Source organism: Cryptomeria japonica, chromosome 3 (assembly GCF_030272615.1).
Source record: "Cryptomeria japonica chromosome 3, Sugi_1.0, whole genome shotgun sequence".
NCBI classification, from domain to species: domain Eukaryota; kingdom Viridiplantae; phylum Streptophyta; class Pinopsida; order Cupressales; family Cupressaceae; genus Cryptomeria; species Cryptomeria japonica.
In genome coordinates, this window is record NC_081407.1 from 437,926,454 (window position 1) to 437,945,369 (window position 18,916).

The 18,916-nt window shown below is 35.2% G+C and overlaps 1 protein-coding gene across 1 annotated transcript in view; it reads left to right on the forward strand.

Annotated features, from left to right (window-relative positions):
- Positions 1–336: 336 nt before the first annotated feature.
- Positions 337–18,916, forward strand: part of LOC131068474 (pre-mRNA-processing-splicing factor 8A) — a 61,531-nt gene continuing 42,951 nt past the window's right edge. The window contains exon 1 of the mRNA XM_058003654.2: positions 337–985. Within this exon, the coding sequence (XP_057859637.1) occupies positions 720–985 (266 nt within the window). The 5' untranslated portion in view covers positions 337–719. The remainder of the gene's footprint in view (positions 986–18,916) is intronic.

Here is an 18,916-nt window from a genome sequence, read left to right on the forward strand (position 1 = left end):
AGATTTTTTTAAATATAGGTATGCTAGTTTTACTATACACATAACCAATATCTTTATTTTGACATTTAGGCGATTGATATTTAAAGAATTTAATTTGAATAATGTTATGTCACAATTACATTTGAAATAAGATTACGTTTCAATTAAAAATATCTCTCAACTTACTTACATATATTTCTTTAAATATAAATATGTTAGTTATTACTTCAATGCAATATTATAAAAATAAATACTCCCATTAATAATAATTATTTTTAATTAAGAAACCTCTCATAAATATTTTAGAGGAAAATAAAAACACTAGAATTCTCTCATATTTTGTTGTGTAAAGGCCTTCAACTGAACCAGTGCACAGAATTAATACCCCCTTTTCATTTTCACTCACAGGTTCCGGGGATTAAAGAAAGCCTATTTAGGTGTGTGCGACAGGTTTTCTGATCAACTGTGAACTTCCAAGTCTACTTAAGAAGTTTATCAGCCAATAAGAAGCCTATCGGCTAATTAACTTCTACACCGCCAGCATCAAGCTCTTGGTTTTAGACTCTTTGTAAGGGTTTGAAGAAAACAAAATCCACGAGGTGTGAAGGGTTCGAGTCACGGCAGCGAGGCGCTGTTTGCAGAAACGAGAAAGCAAATGCCATCACCATTAACCAGGACTTCGAAAGGGGGAAAGTAAATGTCACTGCTATCAATCGGGGTTTAAGCTTCTGATCGGAAAGATGTGGAGCGGTGGGGGAGCAGTGGGAGCGGGAAGCTCTCACATGGCGCCGCCCGGGACAACACCGTCGATGCCACCGCCTAACGGAATGCCGCAGCCGCCTTATGGCCCGCCTCTGAATGCTGCCGATGCGGAGGCCATGCTCGAAGAGAAGGCCCGCAAGTGGATGCAGCTCAACTCCAAGAGATATGGCGATAAGCGGAAGTTTGGTTTTGTGGAGACGCAAAAGGAGGACATGCCACCAGAGCATGTCCGTAAAATTATCAGGTTTGAGCAATGTCCTTTTGTATTGGTGCTTTATTTAGTTTAAAGTGTTTAGCCACAGATGACATGAATATACTGGATTGAGTTTTTTTCGTTTGCCGTAGGTTTTAAGGAATTAAAGCCTCAAGTGTTGGGTGATGAATTTGAGTAAATTTTAGTCAGGAGATTCAATAGCTTTTATGGAATTTATGTTCAAAAGCTTGACGCATGATTTTTTGCGCTTGTTGAAGTTTAAGGAATTAGAGCCACAACTGTTATTTGGGGGTATTGGGTGATAATATCAGTAAATTTTGTTACGAAGATTCAATAGCTTGTACACATTTCATCTCATAACATCAGTTAATTTTGTTTCGAACATTCGATAGCCCGTACACGCTTTATCTAAAGTGATGGAGTGGATACGTTGGGTTTTTAAGAGTTAAAACCTCGAGTGTAGTTTCGGGTTCCTGCGTGGCGAGTTTCAGTAAGTTTTGAGCAGAAGGTACGTTAGGTTGTAGCAGTTGTTTTTAAAAGCTTGGACTCATGAATGTTTTGCTCTCATGGCCTTGTTATTCTAGGTTTTAAGGAATGAAAGCCTTAATTGTAGTTTGTGTGTCTAGAGTTATAGCCATCTTGTGTGATGGAATTTCAGTATAATTTGGGCAGAAGGTTAAATAGCTTGAATACTATATACTAAAAAAAGATTTGAGTCGTGAATTTTCACTATTATGTACTAGGTAGTTTAGGTTTTAAGGAATTGAAGCCTCTAGTGTTGTTTGAGATCGATCGTGATGAATTTGAATAAGTTATATTCAAAGCTTCAATAGCTTATATGCAATTTACCTAGTATAGGTTTTAACTTTTACACCATGAATTTTTGCTTTCATGGTTGCATATCTTGGGGTTTAGGCACTTAGAGTATTAGGTTTTGTTTGGGGTTCTGTTGTGATAAATTTGAGTAAATTTTGGTTGAAGACTTTAATAGCTTTTATGCCATTTATGTAACAAAGGTTTGTTACAAATGAATATTTAAGTGAAAATTTTGAGATGAATGATAAATTATCAGGTGTGAACTACTTTATTTTATGTTTGTTTAAAAAGTGGCCCAAAACATTTATCTTGCACACCTAAGAGACTGTGAAAGCTTGAATTCTCAAGTAAGAAAGGATAAAATCATCTAGTTTTGCGACTTTTATTTATCTAAATATTTATTTTCTTCATGGTTAGTAGGGATGAGAGTAGTTTGGTCTGAGTTATTTCAATAAAGAACAACATTACATGCTTTTTTGGCTTTGACATGAATTTAAGTGTAAATTTGAATTTGTGGAAAAGGAGGGACTTCTTCAGTGTCAGATTTGTAAATTATTTATGAAAGAACAGTGATATTTAAATTTTCTTCATTTATTCTCCATAAACTTGCCCTTGCAAGGTATGCAAAAATTTGAGGTCTCTAATAAGAAAGAACGACCTCATTTAGTTTTGCTGGTTTATGGATTTATATATTTTTTTATTTTGTGCCTGTTAAGTATGAGTAGGATTATTCTGGGCTGAGTTTTTTCATGGCAGATAATAGCTAGGGTTAAGTTTTAAGTCTTGTTCGGGAATTTAGGGCGACAAATTTTTTGGACTGAGTTGTTTCAAGGCATAGACACATTAATTTTTAAGGAATAAGACTGCAAATTTTCTATGGAGATTTAGCATGATAAATTTAAGATCCAGGAAAACTTCAACACGATAAATTTGAGCACGAATTTGATTTGTGGAGCCTCATCAGGAAATGTATCCTGGGCATGTATGCAGTATGAGAAAGCAAGAACAAGAACATTTTTTTTGAATAGGCAGTTTTTATCCAGAAACTTGCTCATACAACTTTAGTCTACTGATGAAGCTTAAAGTCGTCAATAAGAAGTAACATCATTAGTTTCTAGCAGCATCATTTATTTATGTTGCAATCCTTAGTAGGGCCAGAATATTCTGGACTGAGTTGATTGATGGTATCTGGTATAGATATGTTAGGGTTTAAAGATTTTAATCCCGAAATGTTATTTGGAGGCCCAGGGTATTAATTTTACGGTCTCAGATGTTTCATGGTTTAGAGATACTAGAGTTTAAGGATTCAAAGCCCTTCTTTGGGCACCCAGCCCAGGGTATTAATTTTACGGTCTCAGATGTTCATGGTTTAGAGATACTAGAGTTTAAGGATTTAAAGCCCTTCTTTGGGCACCCAGGGTGATAAATTTGAATAACTATTTGACATGAATGCATGAATTCAGATCTGCAGATATCCAGGACATGTCCTTGAGCTGATCTCAATGGTTATCAGGTGAGAATAAAATTATTCTATGTAATAACCCTAATGATATTTTTTAAGCAAATAATTTTCAGATTTAAATATTTTAATCAAAACCTGCAAAAACCCAGATTTCTTCACAACTTATGCATCAGTATTCATAACCCTGGTCAACAGTTGAGCCAGTGAAGAAAGATAAGTGTCATAACTTTTCTTATTTATTAATGAAATCTGAGATCACATCAAAATATATTATAATAGCAGCAGGAAAAACGACGACAATAACAGCAGGAAAAACGACAACAATAACAGCAATAATGCTGTAACTACACTGTCGGAATTCACAATAACCACAAACTATACAAATTTGATGCTGCTGAGATTTGCTACTATGAAAGCTCATTCATGATCTCTGAATGAGATCAACCTACAAGGCCAAAGGGGTTTCGTCCTATGATCCTTGAAACCAAAGGGTTTTCATCCTTTGATCTTTGGAACCAAAGGTTTTTCGTGCTTTGATCTTTAGCAAATCCAAGGGTTTCCATCCTCGAAACTAATTGATGAACACAGGTGCCTAGAACATTTTTGCAAGGGTTTTTAAACATAGATATGCATAGTCCTTTGAATAATCAAAATACGACAATATATTCCCTTCAGTGCATTCATACTACTTGGGGAAAGGCCTTTAATGTCATCAACATTTATGTTGTTTGATTGGAATGTATAGGTAGAGAAGAGACCATGAAGTCTGCTAAAATGGTGGTCAACTTCAATTGTTGCATTAATTACTTTTTGGACGCATTCAGCTCTAACCATTGGGAGTGGGTGTGAATTTGTGCCTTACGAATAAACTATGGCATGCTAGGTATCCAAATAAGAATATATTTGATCTTGCAATTTTGATGATAAAACATAGTGTAGAGTGTAGGGATCAAAGTTTGGGAGTACTTGGGAAAAAGTACTCAATACAAGAGGTAACACTAATAGGTATGATCAAGGAGTTGGGGTTTGGGCAAGAGGTATTGTGATAAGGACAAGTGTGATACTTTAACAAAGGCATGGAAAGGTGGAGGTTGAAGGAAAGGGATTTTGAGGAGAACTTTGAAATTTTGATGAGGGCTAAAGAAAAAGGCGGACTTAGATGAAAAATAAGAGAAATGGGTTGAGTTGGGTGGAAAGGAATGCTAGGATGAGATTGTTTGATATTCAATAGGAATAAGGAGAAAGGTGGAGTTGTGCAAAAAGGCATGTTGGGATAGGAAGTTTGAAACACCAACAACTTGCAACATTTCAGAAATTGAATATACCTGCACACATAGAAACTCAAACTTGATGGCCACATGAGGGATGGAGAAGGAGAACACATATGGAGACTTTGACCAAGAGAGACACTCGAAACACGAAATAGGCCTTTGGTCCACAAACACAAATTAATGGAAAAGGATTAGAGACTCTCTATTGTGATTTTGCTCAAATTTTCTAATAAATAAGAATTTTGCTTAGTTTGGCTCTTTTATTTATTTATATATTTTGCATTGTTTGGTAGGTGCAAGAATTTTCTTTACTAAGTGGTTTAATGATGTAGATGCACTCGGATCTCTAGAACTGAGTGCTGATTGTTGGAGTATGGTGGTGAATTTGAGCAAGTGTTATGGCATTCATTGATATTCTTTGGTTTGACTATTAATGTATTATTAGTTCGTGCCTATGGTAGGAATACTAATGTATCCATTGCATCCAATTAATTATTAGTTCAACCAATCATTGTATAGATTAAGAATATTGATCAACAACTCTATAGTCTATAATAACCTTTTTTATCTAATAATATAAAAAATGTCATCTATCTGTCTCTTTCATGTTGGGAATAGCCATTGCAAAAATCGAATTATTGCTTGTCTTTTTTATTAATTTTGTCAACTCAATTAATGACTTGAATGATTTATACAATATTATATACAACACAATATAAGTACATTGTTGACTTTAACATTATGTTGTCTCCTTGAATGATATTTGTGATGACATTCACATCTATCCAATTAAATATACAATTAAAAAAAATCTAACATTTGTGATGACATTCACATCTATCCAATTATATATACAATTTAAAAAAAATCTAAGACACTGTAATTTAAAAAATATTTACCTACTTTATATAGTCTGTCTAATTTAATGTTTTGATTGTTTTTTAATACTTTGTTCAATTTTTATTTATCTATTATTTGTATAATATACATTACATTGTTATTGTAAAAAATAAACTGATATAAATATTTAAAATCTTTGTATAATAACTCTAAATGATAACAACTTTTTACTAACTATACTTAATTTATTTTAATAATTAATTTTACGTTGAAGACTTTTCATATATGAAATGAACGAGTTGTTTATTGAAATTCATGGTTGTGAATTGTAAAGAAGGGTCCAATATGATACAAATAATCATGACCGTCTATATTTTTTTATTTTGATGCGATTTCTTGAACGCAATTCTGAACCTATCCAAACACACTTGTAGAAAAAAAAGCATTCAAGTAGACCAAATCGTTTGAAAATAAGATGGACAAAAATTCTGTGCTCAAGTTCCTTATTGCTACAAACATTTGCCTTCCTCACCAAAAAAAAAGGGAGCTAGAATGTGTATAGAAAGTTGTTTACTATATCATTAACGGTAGCTACCAATAAGCAATGTGACTAATATCGAGCATCACAAAGAGCAATCAGCTATATGACTAACAATGTACATGAATGCTCTATGTTTCCACTACCTAACAATAACTACTATATGTAATACTTATAGGTAGGAACTTGATGCAATGTGTCTCTTGTTTGATTTTTTCAATGTTGTTTGAGGGTCTAGTATTTTAATTCGTTTGTTTTTTAGATGCTTTGTAGTGTCGATACATTAGACGTGAAATATTTAAAGCCTCTTTTTAGAGGACTAACATCATAAAATTTAATGAACTTTGTGACATGAATTTAAGAACAAATTTGGATTTGTGGATACTTGGGACATGTCCTTAAGCTAATCCCAATAAGTTTTAGGCGAGAACAAGATCATTTTATGTTTGTTTATATGGTGGTGATCGAGTGATGCACTTGTGATATTAATGATTTGGAGAATCTTGAACTTTCAAACAAGTAAGAACAACATCAATTCTTGTGGTAGATTTACTTATTTATTTTGTGGTTTCGTAGGTAAGTTATTTTATGGCGCAAACATGCTAAGGTTTATAGAATCGAGTGCTTGTGACAGTTGACATCTCTTGGTTTGTTTGCTAAGGTGTATATTGATCTTGCAGTGTTGGTGTTTACCTTTTAATTTGGTGTGTGTGATCTTCCTATGGAAGTCAAGGGTCCTTAATTTAAACATATGTAGTTTAAATTTGTATTTGTGAGTTTTGACCCCAAGACGAAGCTAAGGAGTAACTAGACCTAACCGACTCATTTGAACCTAGAGTAAAAAAGGCATGCATACATGGAGGACCCAAGTCATAGGGTTTGTTGGATTTCACCCAAAGAATTTGAAATCTTGCAAGCATATACCTAAAACCTGAAAAATGATTTCAGTTTGCCTTTGAATTCGTCCATAGAATTGTGTATGAGATTTTGAAGGAAAACACTATAAAAATTCTTGAAACATGTTCTTTATTGAAGGATTTTCATTTTTCATCTCTAAATGTGATTGCCAAACAAATTTGGGTGGGTTCCATCACATTCTATTGTGCATGGCACGCCCATTGTTGTGTTGAACTATTGTGCATGATATGTCGATTGTTGTGTTTCAATGTTGTGAATGGTTGTAATTTATAACTTTGAGTTCCACATAGCTAAGAACATGTTTTAAATCCCAACGGGATTGTGGCTTTAGTGCCCGATTGCCTATATTGAAAACTCATCGAGTATTTAGGTGAAACATTGTGATTCTTGAGTTTTCAAGGTTGTTGCACCATGCCAGCTTGAATTTGTGGGTCAAGTCAAGGTCGGGTCATTTTGAGTGCTTGACAAGTTTAAGTGGAGACTCGGTCGAGTTTCTTGCATGGACTTATGAGTTTTCTAGTTGGACTTGTTTGGCGACAAGTTCTAACAAAACCCATCTGATTGTAGCATTTCACTTCGTTTTTTTGACATTTTCAGTCTTATTTTTCCTAGTAAATGATGTCTTCAGCATCCATGTGGCAAGAACACACCAAGAGAAGGGATTAGAAGTTGATTTTAAGGTGCCTTAAAAAATTCAAACCAATACGTACCTGTTTTAAAAAAAATGGAAAATGAAAAAGTTCGAAACCTAAGGGAAAATGTTGTCCATTTCCACTATCCCACTCATTTCTTAACATATTTCTATTGTACCTGTATTTTATTTTCTCGTATAAATGTTTGTCACTTTGTTTGCTGGATTTTTTTTCAAAACCCTGTTGATGTATATTTTTCCTATGTTAAAATCAGCAATGTCAAGTTTAACACAAATGAGTAGTAGGAGACCCCAAATAGAAGTATGGAACAATGGGTGTTGTCAAGGGCCAAATTTGTTGCAATGAATATAAGCTCCTTATGATAGGGTGAATTAATAAATACTTGGATATGATGTGAAGACATTTCCTATTATGTCCAAAGAGGTTACAAGAGAAATGACTTCTCTACAAGCTATTAATGAAATGAAATGAGAAAGGTGTGTAGTATCTTATTAGATGGATGGATAGATGCATGGACTAGGATTATCTTTTAACTTTTTAGTGGCTTCTAATGGCACATTGGTGTTTTTGAAGTCCATAGATGCCTCACATAAAGTAAAATGTTGAGACTTTGTGTAATCTATTGAATGGGGTGATTCAGGAGGTTGGGGTTGAGAATGTCAAGGACAACATAGGAGATGTTGTTGGGAGACTTATTGTGGAGAGGCATCCTACTATTTCTTGCACTCCTTATGTTATGCATGCCTAGATTTGATGCTTGAGGACATTGAAAGGATTGAATGGATCAAAAGTGTGGTTGAAGAGGCCAAACATTTGCCAAATTTATGTACAACCATACCTTCAGCCCTTTCATTGATGAGAAAGCGCACGAATGGCAAGGAGCTTGTATGACTAAGAGTGGGATGATTTACTAGCCACTTTTTCACTTCGCTAAAGATTTATCTCTCAAGCAAATGTTTGTGTTTGATCTGTGGATGGAGTCTTCATGTTCCAAAAAAGTCAAGGGGAGAAGGGTGCAAAAATAGTTTTTGATGACATATTTGTATAAAATGCAAAGAGTTAATTAAGTAATATGTACAAACATAAACTTCATACAAAATTATCTATTTGCTATTTTTTTTGTTAAATTGTAATAATTTCAAATTTGTTTTCAATTTTTTAAGTGACAAAACTTCTGGGCAAGGTTCTATATTTGGTGAATGGGATGACATGCCAATGGGTTACACCTCTATGAGGCCATGGGTATGGCCAAAGAAGCCTTTTTGCATTACTATGATGGAAACAAAAGAAAATATGAAATCATTTGGTGCATTGTTGATTATAGATGGATGAACCAACTCCACCAACTGATGCATGCCTTGGCCTACTACATGAATCCAAAGTTCTACTTCTCTAATACATTTAAGGAGGTCATCTTTCTATTTATATAATCCCCATCCATCCTAGGGTGAGTGGAAGAATATGGGGTCATGGTAGGCATGGACTCATGCATTGATAACATGGTGTTTGAACTCAAGATGAGAGATGAAGGGCTTGACGGGTTGGAGGTCTACAAGGGTGTGAAGGAGAGGCTCTTTTCTTTAGCTCCAGTGATTCAAAGGAGGGAAAAACAACTGGCAGCAAGAAAAAGTAATCCTTTAATTTTAGCATAATATCAAAAGTGGAAACTAAAACCTGAAACTTGGAACAAGGTCTAAATTTTTTACTCAGTTATATATTTTTTTTGTGGATTTGTAATGGGAGTAGTATGGTGTTGGCACACCAAATCTTCAAAGGCTAGCTATATGTGTTTTGTTCCACAACTATAGCGGTTTTGGTTGGAGCCTATTTTAGAGCATTCATTCAAAGAAGGGAAATAGATTGATGACCTGGGAGGGCCTCCATGACCTTGTCTTTGTTTTGTACAATTTTCGCTTTTAGACTAGAAAGGTGGAGGGTCTGCCTCATGATGCCATTGATCCTTTGATGATTGGATTATTGAAGAACCTAGTGATGTCTTGCTTACTAATAAGGATTTTGTTGACTTGGAGAGAGCTGTAATAGAAGCAATAGAGTTGGAGGAATTAGAGGAAAATGAAGACACTTTTGAGGAAACAATTGGTCAACACTGACTTACCTTCTAGTTTGGGGCTTGAAAACTTAGGTTACAGTAGGAGGGGGAAGAGGAAGATATAGATTTCTTTTGGCTGTTTTTGACATATCATTATATGTAATCAATTATAATGCTATTATACATTTATATTTATAATTTTATTGTATTATGTTTGACTTAAAAATTCTGGATTTCAAATGCCATTGATCCTTTGATGATTGGATTATTGAAGAACCTAGTGATGTCTTGCTTACTAATAAGGGTTTTGTTGAATTGGAGAGAGCTGTAATAGAAGCAATAGAGTTAGAGGAATTACAGGAAAATGAAGACACTTTTGAGGAAACAATTGGTCAACACTGACTTACCTTCTAGTTTGGGGCTTGAAAACTTAGGTTACAGTAGGAGGGGGAAGAGGAAGATATAGATTTCATTTGGCTGTTTTTGACATATCATTATATGTAATCAATTATAATGCTATTATACATTTATATTTATAATTTTGCTGTATTATGTTTGACTTAAAAATTCTGGATTTCAAAATTTCAGAGTTTGAGTGTCATATGACATCTAATGTTTGAATTATGACAAATTCGATATTCAAATTAGACTTTTTTGTTATTTAACATTTAAAAAATTAAATGTAATATATTCTGTATAAATTTTAAATTTAATATATTTAGATTAGATGTTATTTTTTAATATATATAAATTTATCATATTTAATTTAGATTTTTTTAATTTTTTTTGTTCATGTACTTGGGTAAGGCATCCTAGAGCCAAGAAAAAATAAAACTTTATGCTCATATCTAGTAGCTACGAGCTCACTAAATCCATCTATGTAAGAGGAGTTTTTATTTGAGAATTCAATCACATCTTGTCGTAGAGACCCACCACAAAATTGCATATTTTATGAGGTGGGAAATAGGGAGAAATGCCATTCAGAGCTGCCAAGAAAATTGCATATATTGCTAAAACCATGTACATTTAGAGTGTATGCCTTGCTACAAACCATAGAGCCATTGCACACATAAAAAAGAGATGAAACCACCATAACCAACAAATTGGCAAAGTGTGGAGGGACGAATTACATCGGCGTTTCCATATCCAAAGTAAGAGTGCAAACTAGTTCAAAAGTATACAAACTAATGCACAAGAGTGACGAGCCCACTATATACTAGATATGATGAGGGAAAGGGCAAATTGTGTAGGCCTCAAAGCCTACTCTCCACAACCCTTACATTTTAACATTATGATATTTTTGGGGGAGGAGGAATCTCTACCAGATCCTCATCCACCCAATCACAACACTAAAATTCCATATTTGGAGCCCTAAAAGACAACTAGACCTTCATATCTTCAATCATCTTTTCAAAATCCTTTTGAATCCTTTGTTGCTTTCCTAGGATATCGTAAAAATGACCTAGATAACAATCAAAGAAAGATTAAGCTTGATGTCTAGTACCTTCAATATCATTTGATGGATTGATGTGAGTCTAGGAGGAGGTTGACCATGGCTTCTTTGATATTGACACATGGGGCTCCATCCATCTACTTTACTAGTTCTCAAATCTTTGAGATTTAAGCGAGGAGGCTGACCATGGCTTCTTTGATATTGACACATGGGGCTCCATCCATCTACTTTACTAGTTCTCAAATCTTCGAGATTTAAGCCCTAAGATGGTTGCTGCTCTCCTTCTCCTTCACTGTAGTTACTCCCAACATCACTCACCATTGGTTTGGTCAGAAAAGGACAACATAAATGAAATAAATGCTTAGTTTAGTGTAGTTGAAATTGTTGAAGATATAGCTACGATAGAGATCATCAATGCAGTGTTCCTTATTTATTTCGTCTAGTATCGGCTCCCTAGCTTCCGTTCTTTTCTTGCCTTGTTTGCTGTTGGTAACTCTTCATGTTGCTAGGGCTGTCGGTGAAGGTGATGAGGCTGTGGTGAAGGTGATGAGGCTGTCGGTGCAGATGTAACTGTCCATGCCTTTCCCTCTCCCTTCATGTGACTCTTCACTGGAAATTCTGATATGTTATATTGATTATTCTTCCTTGTCTCGTGTTCTTCTTCTTCTGCAGTTTCAATATCGACTTTTCTCTTTCATAAAAATCGTATGATTGTGTCTGACATATCAGAGATATTATGTGTTCCTTCTACATACAGAGTTTTCAGATATATGAAGGTTTTGGATTGTATGCGAGATGTATCATCTGAGTTCATTCTTATGATTGATTTGTAGAGAATCAAACTCATATTATTGTGATTGATAGTAATTTGAGACTATCATCCGTTGTATTCTTTTTTGAGATATAATAAAGTTCATTTTGAGTGGGCTGGGTTTTTCACTCTCAGGTGGAGGGTTTTCCTAGGATAAGGGCTTGTGTATTTGTGTTTCATTCTTTATTTTCTGTTCTCATTTTTTCTATATTCCGGTTCAAGTTTTAACATTGTATCAAAGCGGGTCTAGAAGATCGATCCAGAATCAGAATTTTTAAGCTCTTTATTTCTTTCAGTTGTTTGCCTAAGTCATTCATTATGGTGAACAGATTGAAAGTAGAAGATAGACTAGATGGTTCATCAAATTTCTCTTCTTGGAAATTTAGAATTCTGATCACTCTAGAAGAGAATGATCTCCTTGACTACGTCTCAAAAGATGTAGAAGAACCTTCTGCTGATGCAGAGAAAGTTCAATGGAGAAAGAATAAGACCATTGCTAAGAAAATTCTGATTGATTCTGTTAAGGATCATCCGGTGCCTATCATCTCTAAGTTGGATTCAGCTAAGGAAATGTTTCAGACTCTAAAGGATCTTTATGAATTCAACAATACCAGCAGAGCTTTAGCCCTTAGGCGTCAATTGCTGCATGTGAAAATGTCTAGAGGAGAATCTGTTACTTCTTATTTCATGAAGATTTCTGAGTTAAAAGATCAGCTCAGTGCAATTGGAGATACTTTTGCTGATAAAGACTTGGTTATGTTAGCTATGAATTGACTTCCCATCTCTCAAGAATCCTTCATTCAAGGCATTAGTGGAAGAGATGATCTTCCTAAATTTGATAGGTTGAGTGAGGGCAGATTGCATTTAGTAAGAATGCAGACAAGAAGCAAGAGGTTATGGTCGCAAATCTCATCATGAAGATGATCATGTGCTTGCTGCCCATGCATCTAAGGGGAAATGAAAGAAAGGTAACTTCAAAAGTTTCAGAGACAAGAATGATGAGTCAGCCCCTGTTGCCAAGAAAAAGTGGAAGGACCTTTCTAGAATTCAATGTTTTAGGTGTGACAAATTTGGTCACTTTGCCAGAGATTGTGTTTCAAAATCTAAGCCTCAAGCAACTGCTGCAAATGTTGAGAATCCTTCTCCTCAAAGAGAGTCAAGTGAAAACTCTGAAGGATTCTTATTTATTTCTGCATTTTCTAGTAATGTTCCTACTAACTGTGATACATGGTTGATAGATAGTGGAGCATCTCGTCATATCATCGGTTTTTGTGAGCACCTTTCAAACTTGAAAGAAAAAGACTCTCATCTTCAAGTTATCATTGGTGATGATGCTTGCTATTCTGTGAAGGGTGCTGGTTATACTTCTTTTTAGTTGGACTTTGGTATTCCTCTTCATTTAAGTGATGTCCTATTTGTTCCTGGTATTAAGAGGAATCTGATTTCTATTTCTGCATTAGAAGACAAAGGTTATCATGTTGCTTTTGCTGATGGAAAAGTACTTGCATGAAAGAAGAACTCTAGTAATCAATCAGCTCATGTTATTGGTGTTTGTCATGATAGTCTTTACAAGCTTTCAGCTCATCCTATTCAAGTCTTAGCTCATGATTCTTCAAGTTCAAGTGAGCTGTCGCATAAAAGATTTGGTCTTTTAAATTTCAAAACTGTCTTCAATGGAGAAGGTTGTCATTGGTCTTCCTAAGCTGAATCAAAACCATGAAGGTGTTTGCAAGGGGTGTGCTCTAGGTAAGAACATTAAGAGCACCTTTCATAATAGTGAAAGTAGGGCAAAAAATGCTCTAGAATTAATTCATTTTGATTTATGTGGACCTATGTCAATTGCTTCTCTTAGTGGTTTTTGGTATTATGTCACCTTTATTGATGATTTTTCTCGTAAGTGCTGGATTTACTTTCTCAAGTCTAAAGAGTCTGATGAAGTGCTGTCTAGATTTAAAGAGTTCAAAGCTCTTGTTGAAAACCTATCTAGCAAGAAAATAAAAATTCTTAGATCTAATAATGGAGGAGAATATGTTTATGGTGTTTTTCATTACTTTTGTGTTGAGGCTGGGATTAAGAGGGAGTTCTGTGTCTCTTATAATCCTCAACAAAACGGTGTGGCTGAAAGAAAGAATAGGACAATTGTTGAAGCAACAAAGACTATGATTCATGACCAAAGTCTTCAAACATTTCTTTGGGCCGAGGCTTGCAAGACAACAGTTCACATTCTGAATCGTAGTCCTCATCAGATTCTAAACAACTTGACTCCAAAAGAAGTTTTTACAGGTGTCAAACCAGATGTAAGTTATTTCAAAATCTTTGGATGCCCTGTTTATATTCATGTTCCTAAAGAGAAAAGATCTAAATTAGAACCTTCAGGCAAGAAAGGCATCTTTGTTGGTTATAGTGAATCTTCAAAAGCATATAGAATCTACATTCCAGTACAAAAATTGATTGAGATCAGCAGGGATGTTTTTTTTGATGAAGATGTAGCTTGCATGAAATTAAAAGAATCTAGCATAGAATCTGATAAAAAAGATTTTGAGCATCCTCAAGATTTAGATACAGCTGATCCGAATCCATCTTTAGACATTCATAGGGAGTTTACAGATTTAGAAGATCCTGTTAATTCAGGTGATCCAATTGATTCAGTTGACTCTATAGTTACATCAGCAAGTCCCAGTATTAGTTCAGCTAACAAGAAAAGACCTTAGCGGGCTAGACATAATATGGAGGATGCTGAAAAATATGCAGCCCCTCGTGGTACTTTCAGAGAAAGCAAAAGACGTCACAAGTTTGCTGGCTATGTATCTTTGATGAGTCATATCTTAGCATCCGAGCCTTCAGATGTTGAAGAGGCTTTAAATCAGCAATTGTGGAAGAATGCCATGATAGAGGAATATCAATCTATTATGAAAAATGATGTATGGGACATTGTTCCAAGGCCTAAAAACAAATCAGTGGTTTCTTCTAAGTGGCTATTCAAAATCAAACATGTAGCTGATGGGAGTATTTGTAGCCAGAGGTTTTTCCCAAAAGGAAGGTATAGATTTCGAAGAAACCTTTGCACCTGTTGCACGTTACACTTCTATGAGGACTATCATAGCTGTTGCAACTGTTAAGGGTTGGAAACTTCATCAAATGGATGTGAAAACAACCTTCTTGAATGGTAAAATTGAAGAGGAGGTTTACATTGAGCAGCCAGAGGGCTTTATTATTCACAATAAAAGCTCTCATGTATGCAGACTGAAAAAGGCCTTATATGGTCTTAACCAAGCCCCTCGTGCTTGGTATGAAAGGATAGACCACTATCTTTTGAGCTTGGGTTTTCTAAAGAATGATGCTGATCCAAACTTATACTTCAAGGTATGTGATGATAAGGTGCTGATTGTAGTACTATATGTTGATGATTTATTCCTCACTGGAAATGATGATCTCATTGACAAATGTAAGAAGGATTTAGCTTCAGAATTTGAAATGAAGGATCTTGGTTTGTTACATTATTTCCTTGGACTTGAGGTATGGCAAAGACCAAATGAAATAATATTGAGTCAAGGTAAATTGATATTTTGAAAAGATTTGACATGTTAGAGTGTAAGTCTTATGGTGACTCCTATGGAAGTAAATTTGAAGAAATTACATGAGGATGCAGCTACTTCAGATTTAGTTGAGCCTACTATGTATAGACAATTAATTGGCTCTTTAATGTACTTGGTTAACACAAGACTTGATATATGCTTTGCACTTAATACCTTGAGTCAGTTCATGTGTGAACCAAGGCTTATTCACCTTGTGGCAGCCAAACATATATTGAGATATGTACGTGGTACAATTGGACTTGGTTTAAAATTTTCTTCGTGTGTAGAGCTGAACTTGCAGGGGTTTTCTGATTCAGACTGGGCAGGCTGTGTGCATGACAAAAAAAGCACTTCAGGTTGCTGTTTTAGTCTAGGTTCAGCTATGATTTCCTGGTGCAGCAGGAAACAATCTTGTGTCGCACAAAGTATAGCTGAAGCAGAATATGTTGCAGCTTGTGTGGCTTTGGAAATTACTTGCAGGCTTGTTTGGACAGCCTTTGGAACCTAATGTGATTATGTGTGATAATCATAGCTGTGTGAAATTTCCAGTTAATCTAGTATTTCATGATAGAAACAAACATGTGGAAATTAAATATCATTACTTGAGAGACATGGTTTAGCAAAAAGTCGTTGATTTCAAGTACATTTGTACAGAGGAGCAGAGACATTCTCACCAAGCCACTTCTGAAAGTGAAGTTCTGTTACTTCTGAGAAAAGCTTGGTATGATGGAGAATGATGCACTTGCTGAGAGAGAGTCTCAGCTTCAGTGATACATTGCCTGTGTTTAATGAGTTCTTCTCTGTGAGAGAAGGTCGAGGTGAAATCCCTTGTTTAATGAGTTCTTCTCTGTGAGAGAAGTATGAGATGAAATCCCTTGATTAATGAGTTCTTCTTTGAGAGAGAAGTTTGAGGTGAAATCCCTTGATCCACCCTCTGGGAGTGGCTACGGTGGAAGTCATGTGTATGACTTTATGATTTTTATTTTTTGGTTTTATTCATCTTCTAGGAGTAGCTATGATGCATATTGTTATACTAAGATAACAACTTTATTGAATAAAAACTGTGATGGTTTTTTTGTTGACATCTTCTAAGTTGCTAGTATGTGTACTTGTCATATGTTGACATAATGAAGATCTCTCTCTTGCTAAGAGGGAGTGTTGAAGATATAGCTATGATAGAGATCATCAATGCAGTGTTCCTTATTTATTTCGTCTAGTATCGACTCCTTAGCTTTCGTTCTTTTCTTGCCTTGTTTGCTGTCGGTGACTCTTCATGTTGCTACGACTGTCGGTGAAGGTGATGAGTCTATTGGTGCAGATGTAACTGTTCGTGCCTTTCCCTCTCCTTTCGTGTGACTCTTCACTAGAAATTCTGATATGTTATATTGATTATTCTTCCTTGTTTCGTGTTCTTCTTCGACAGTTTCAATATCGACTTCTATCTTTCATAAAAATCGTATGATTGTGTCTGACAGATCATAGATATTATGTGTTCCTTCTACATACAGAGTTTTCAGATATATGAAGGTTTTGGATTGTATGTGAGATGTATCATCTGAGTTCATTCTTAAGATTGATTTGTAGAGAATCAAACTCATATTATTGTGATTGATAGTAATATGAGACTATCATCAGTTGTATTCTTTTCTGAGATATAATAAAGTTCATTTTGAGTGGGCTGGGTTTTTCACCCTCAGGTGGAGGGTTTTCCCAGGATAAGGGCTTGTGTATTTGTGTTTCATTCTTTATTTTCTATTCTCAGTTTTTCTATATTCTGGTTCAAGTTTTAACAGAAACCAATCGCAAAGGCGAGGGATTAACATACTCATCTATTATTGGGTGAAATGATGCCATACCAACAAATCCTTAATTAATTTAAATTTTATTCTTTGTGTTGATATCACCTCATGACTACAAATGAGGATCATGGCTTGGTGGCCATTACATTGGTAGCTATGGGAAATTAATGATTTGTCTATCAAAATCTCTTCAAATCCATTAACACCCTTGCCAACACCTTATTAGATTTTTAAATTATCAACATTAATCATTGCTTGTAATTTTAATTTAAAATTATATTAATGAATCCTTGTTCGTGGGATGGAGTGATCAATCACTTGACAAATCCAAGAAAGGGAATAAGTTGGTTTGCCTCCTCGAAGGTTGATTCAAACTTAATTTTGATGGAGGATTAAGATGAAACCCTAGAATCTTGGAAGCTGGTTGCATAATTGGGGATCACAGTGGAAATATGGTCAAAGCAACTTCAAAGAGATTACTGCCAAGAACTAACATCCTAACAAAAGCGGTGGCACTTCTTCTTGACCTACAAATTTGTGAACAATTTAGAATCAAACAAGTGCATATAGAAGGTGATCAATGATTCTTGTGATTTGTATCAGGAAGAAAGGATTCGATAGAAAGGATCTTCAAACTAGAAAATAATATATTAAGGTAGAGTTGGCCCCTTCTAGAAACTCTATTTTCCTTCACAATGAAGCATATATATAGAGAAATTAATGATTGCGCAGATTCCCTTGCCAATTTTGCTATAGATGTGAAGGGATATTGCATTGTGGACAACTCATTGCAAACACTGCAAAACTTGGATCCCAACAAATTTTGAATGCCCCCTTGACAACTTGTGAGGCCCCATCATTAGAAGGTGGCAAAGTTGTTGTAGACACAAACAAAGGTAGAGGAAGAAGTCTGTTCACTATAGAGCTCTAGATACATGAATCATAATGGATAGATATGCAGTCACCTCTCCCCATTGGCTCATAAACACGTCCAATTCACTCCATTTTGATGGCTTTGGTGCAAATATAGAATGGACACAATGGTGTGGTAGGTGGGAAGGAAGAGCCAAATAGCATTCCTATGGGGCATCATAGATCTTAGGTCGATGAAGATTTTTGAAGTAAATGCAGTTGTCATGGTACGCACATTAGAGTAACCCTTGGGGAGTTGTTCTTGCCAATGACCTATAGGGTCAATTAAGATGTATCTTCTATGTTTGTCACAATGTTCTTGGAGGCAAGAGGGACTAAGGAAATAATATATGCGGTCTTGCAGTCTTCGATCAAACCTTGTTGGGGATGTGAGCTTTGAGTCATATAGGATGGCATTGTGATTGGCTAAGGTTTTCATCTTGGCTTTGGCATATGGCTAGCATTCAATATTGCTTTTGCAGGAGTGTGGATTCCATTCATAATATTTGCTGTTGGATAGAATGAGTTCCGTTGTAGACACTAGGTGAAATTTGTGATATAGATTTTGAAATTCGTAATTAGAGTAGTGTCCCCACACGGGATTGACTACTCATTCATTATGGAGATATACAACTCAAATAATGGTGAGGAGGACTTGAAACAAGTATAAGTTGCATTAGGGAGATCTAATATAATGGAAAAGGGTGAGACTGCAAATCCCTTATATAGGCTCTCCATATTGGAGCTTCCCATATAATATAAACTTTTTTGGATTTTAATATTGAGTATCACCAAGTAGGCCAAATTTGTTGATAAAAAAAATAAAATTATATTAATAAAAAATTTACATAATATGATCATAA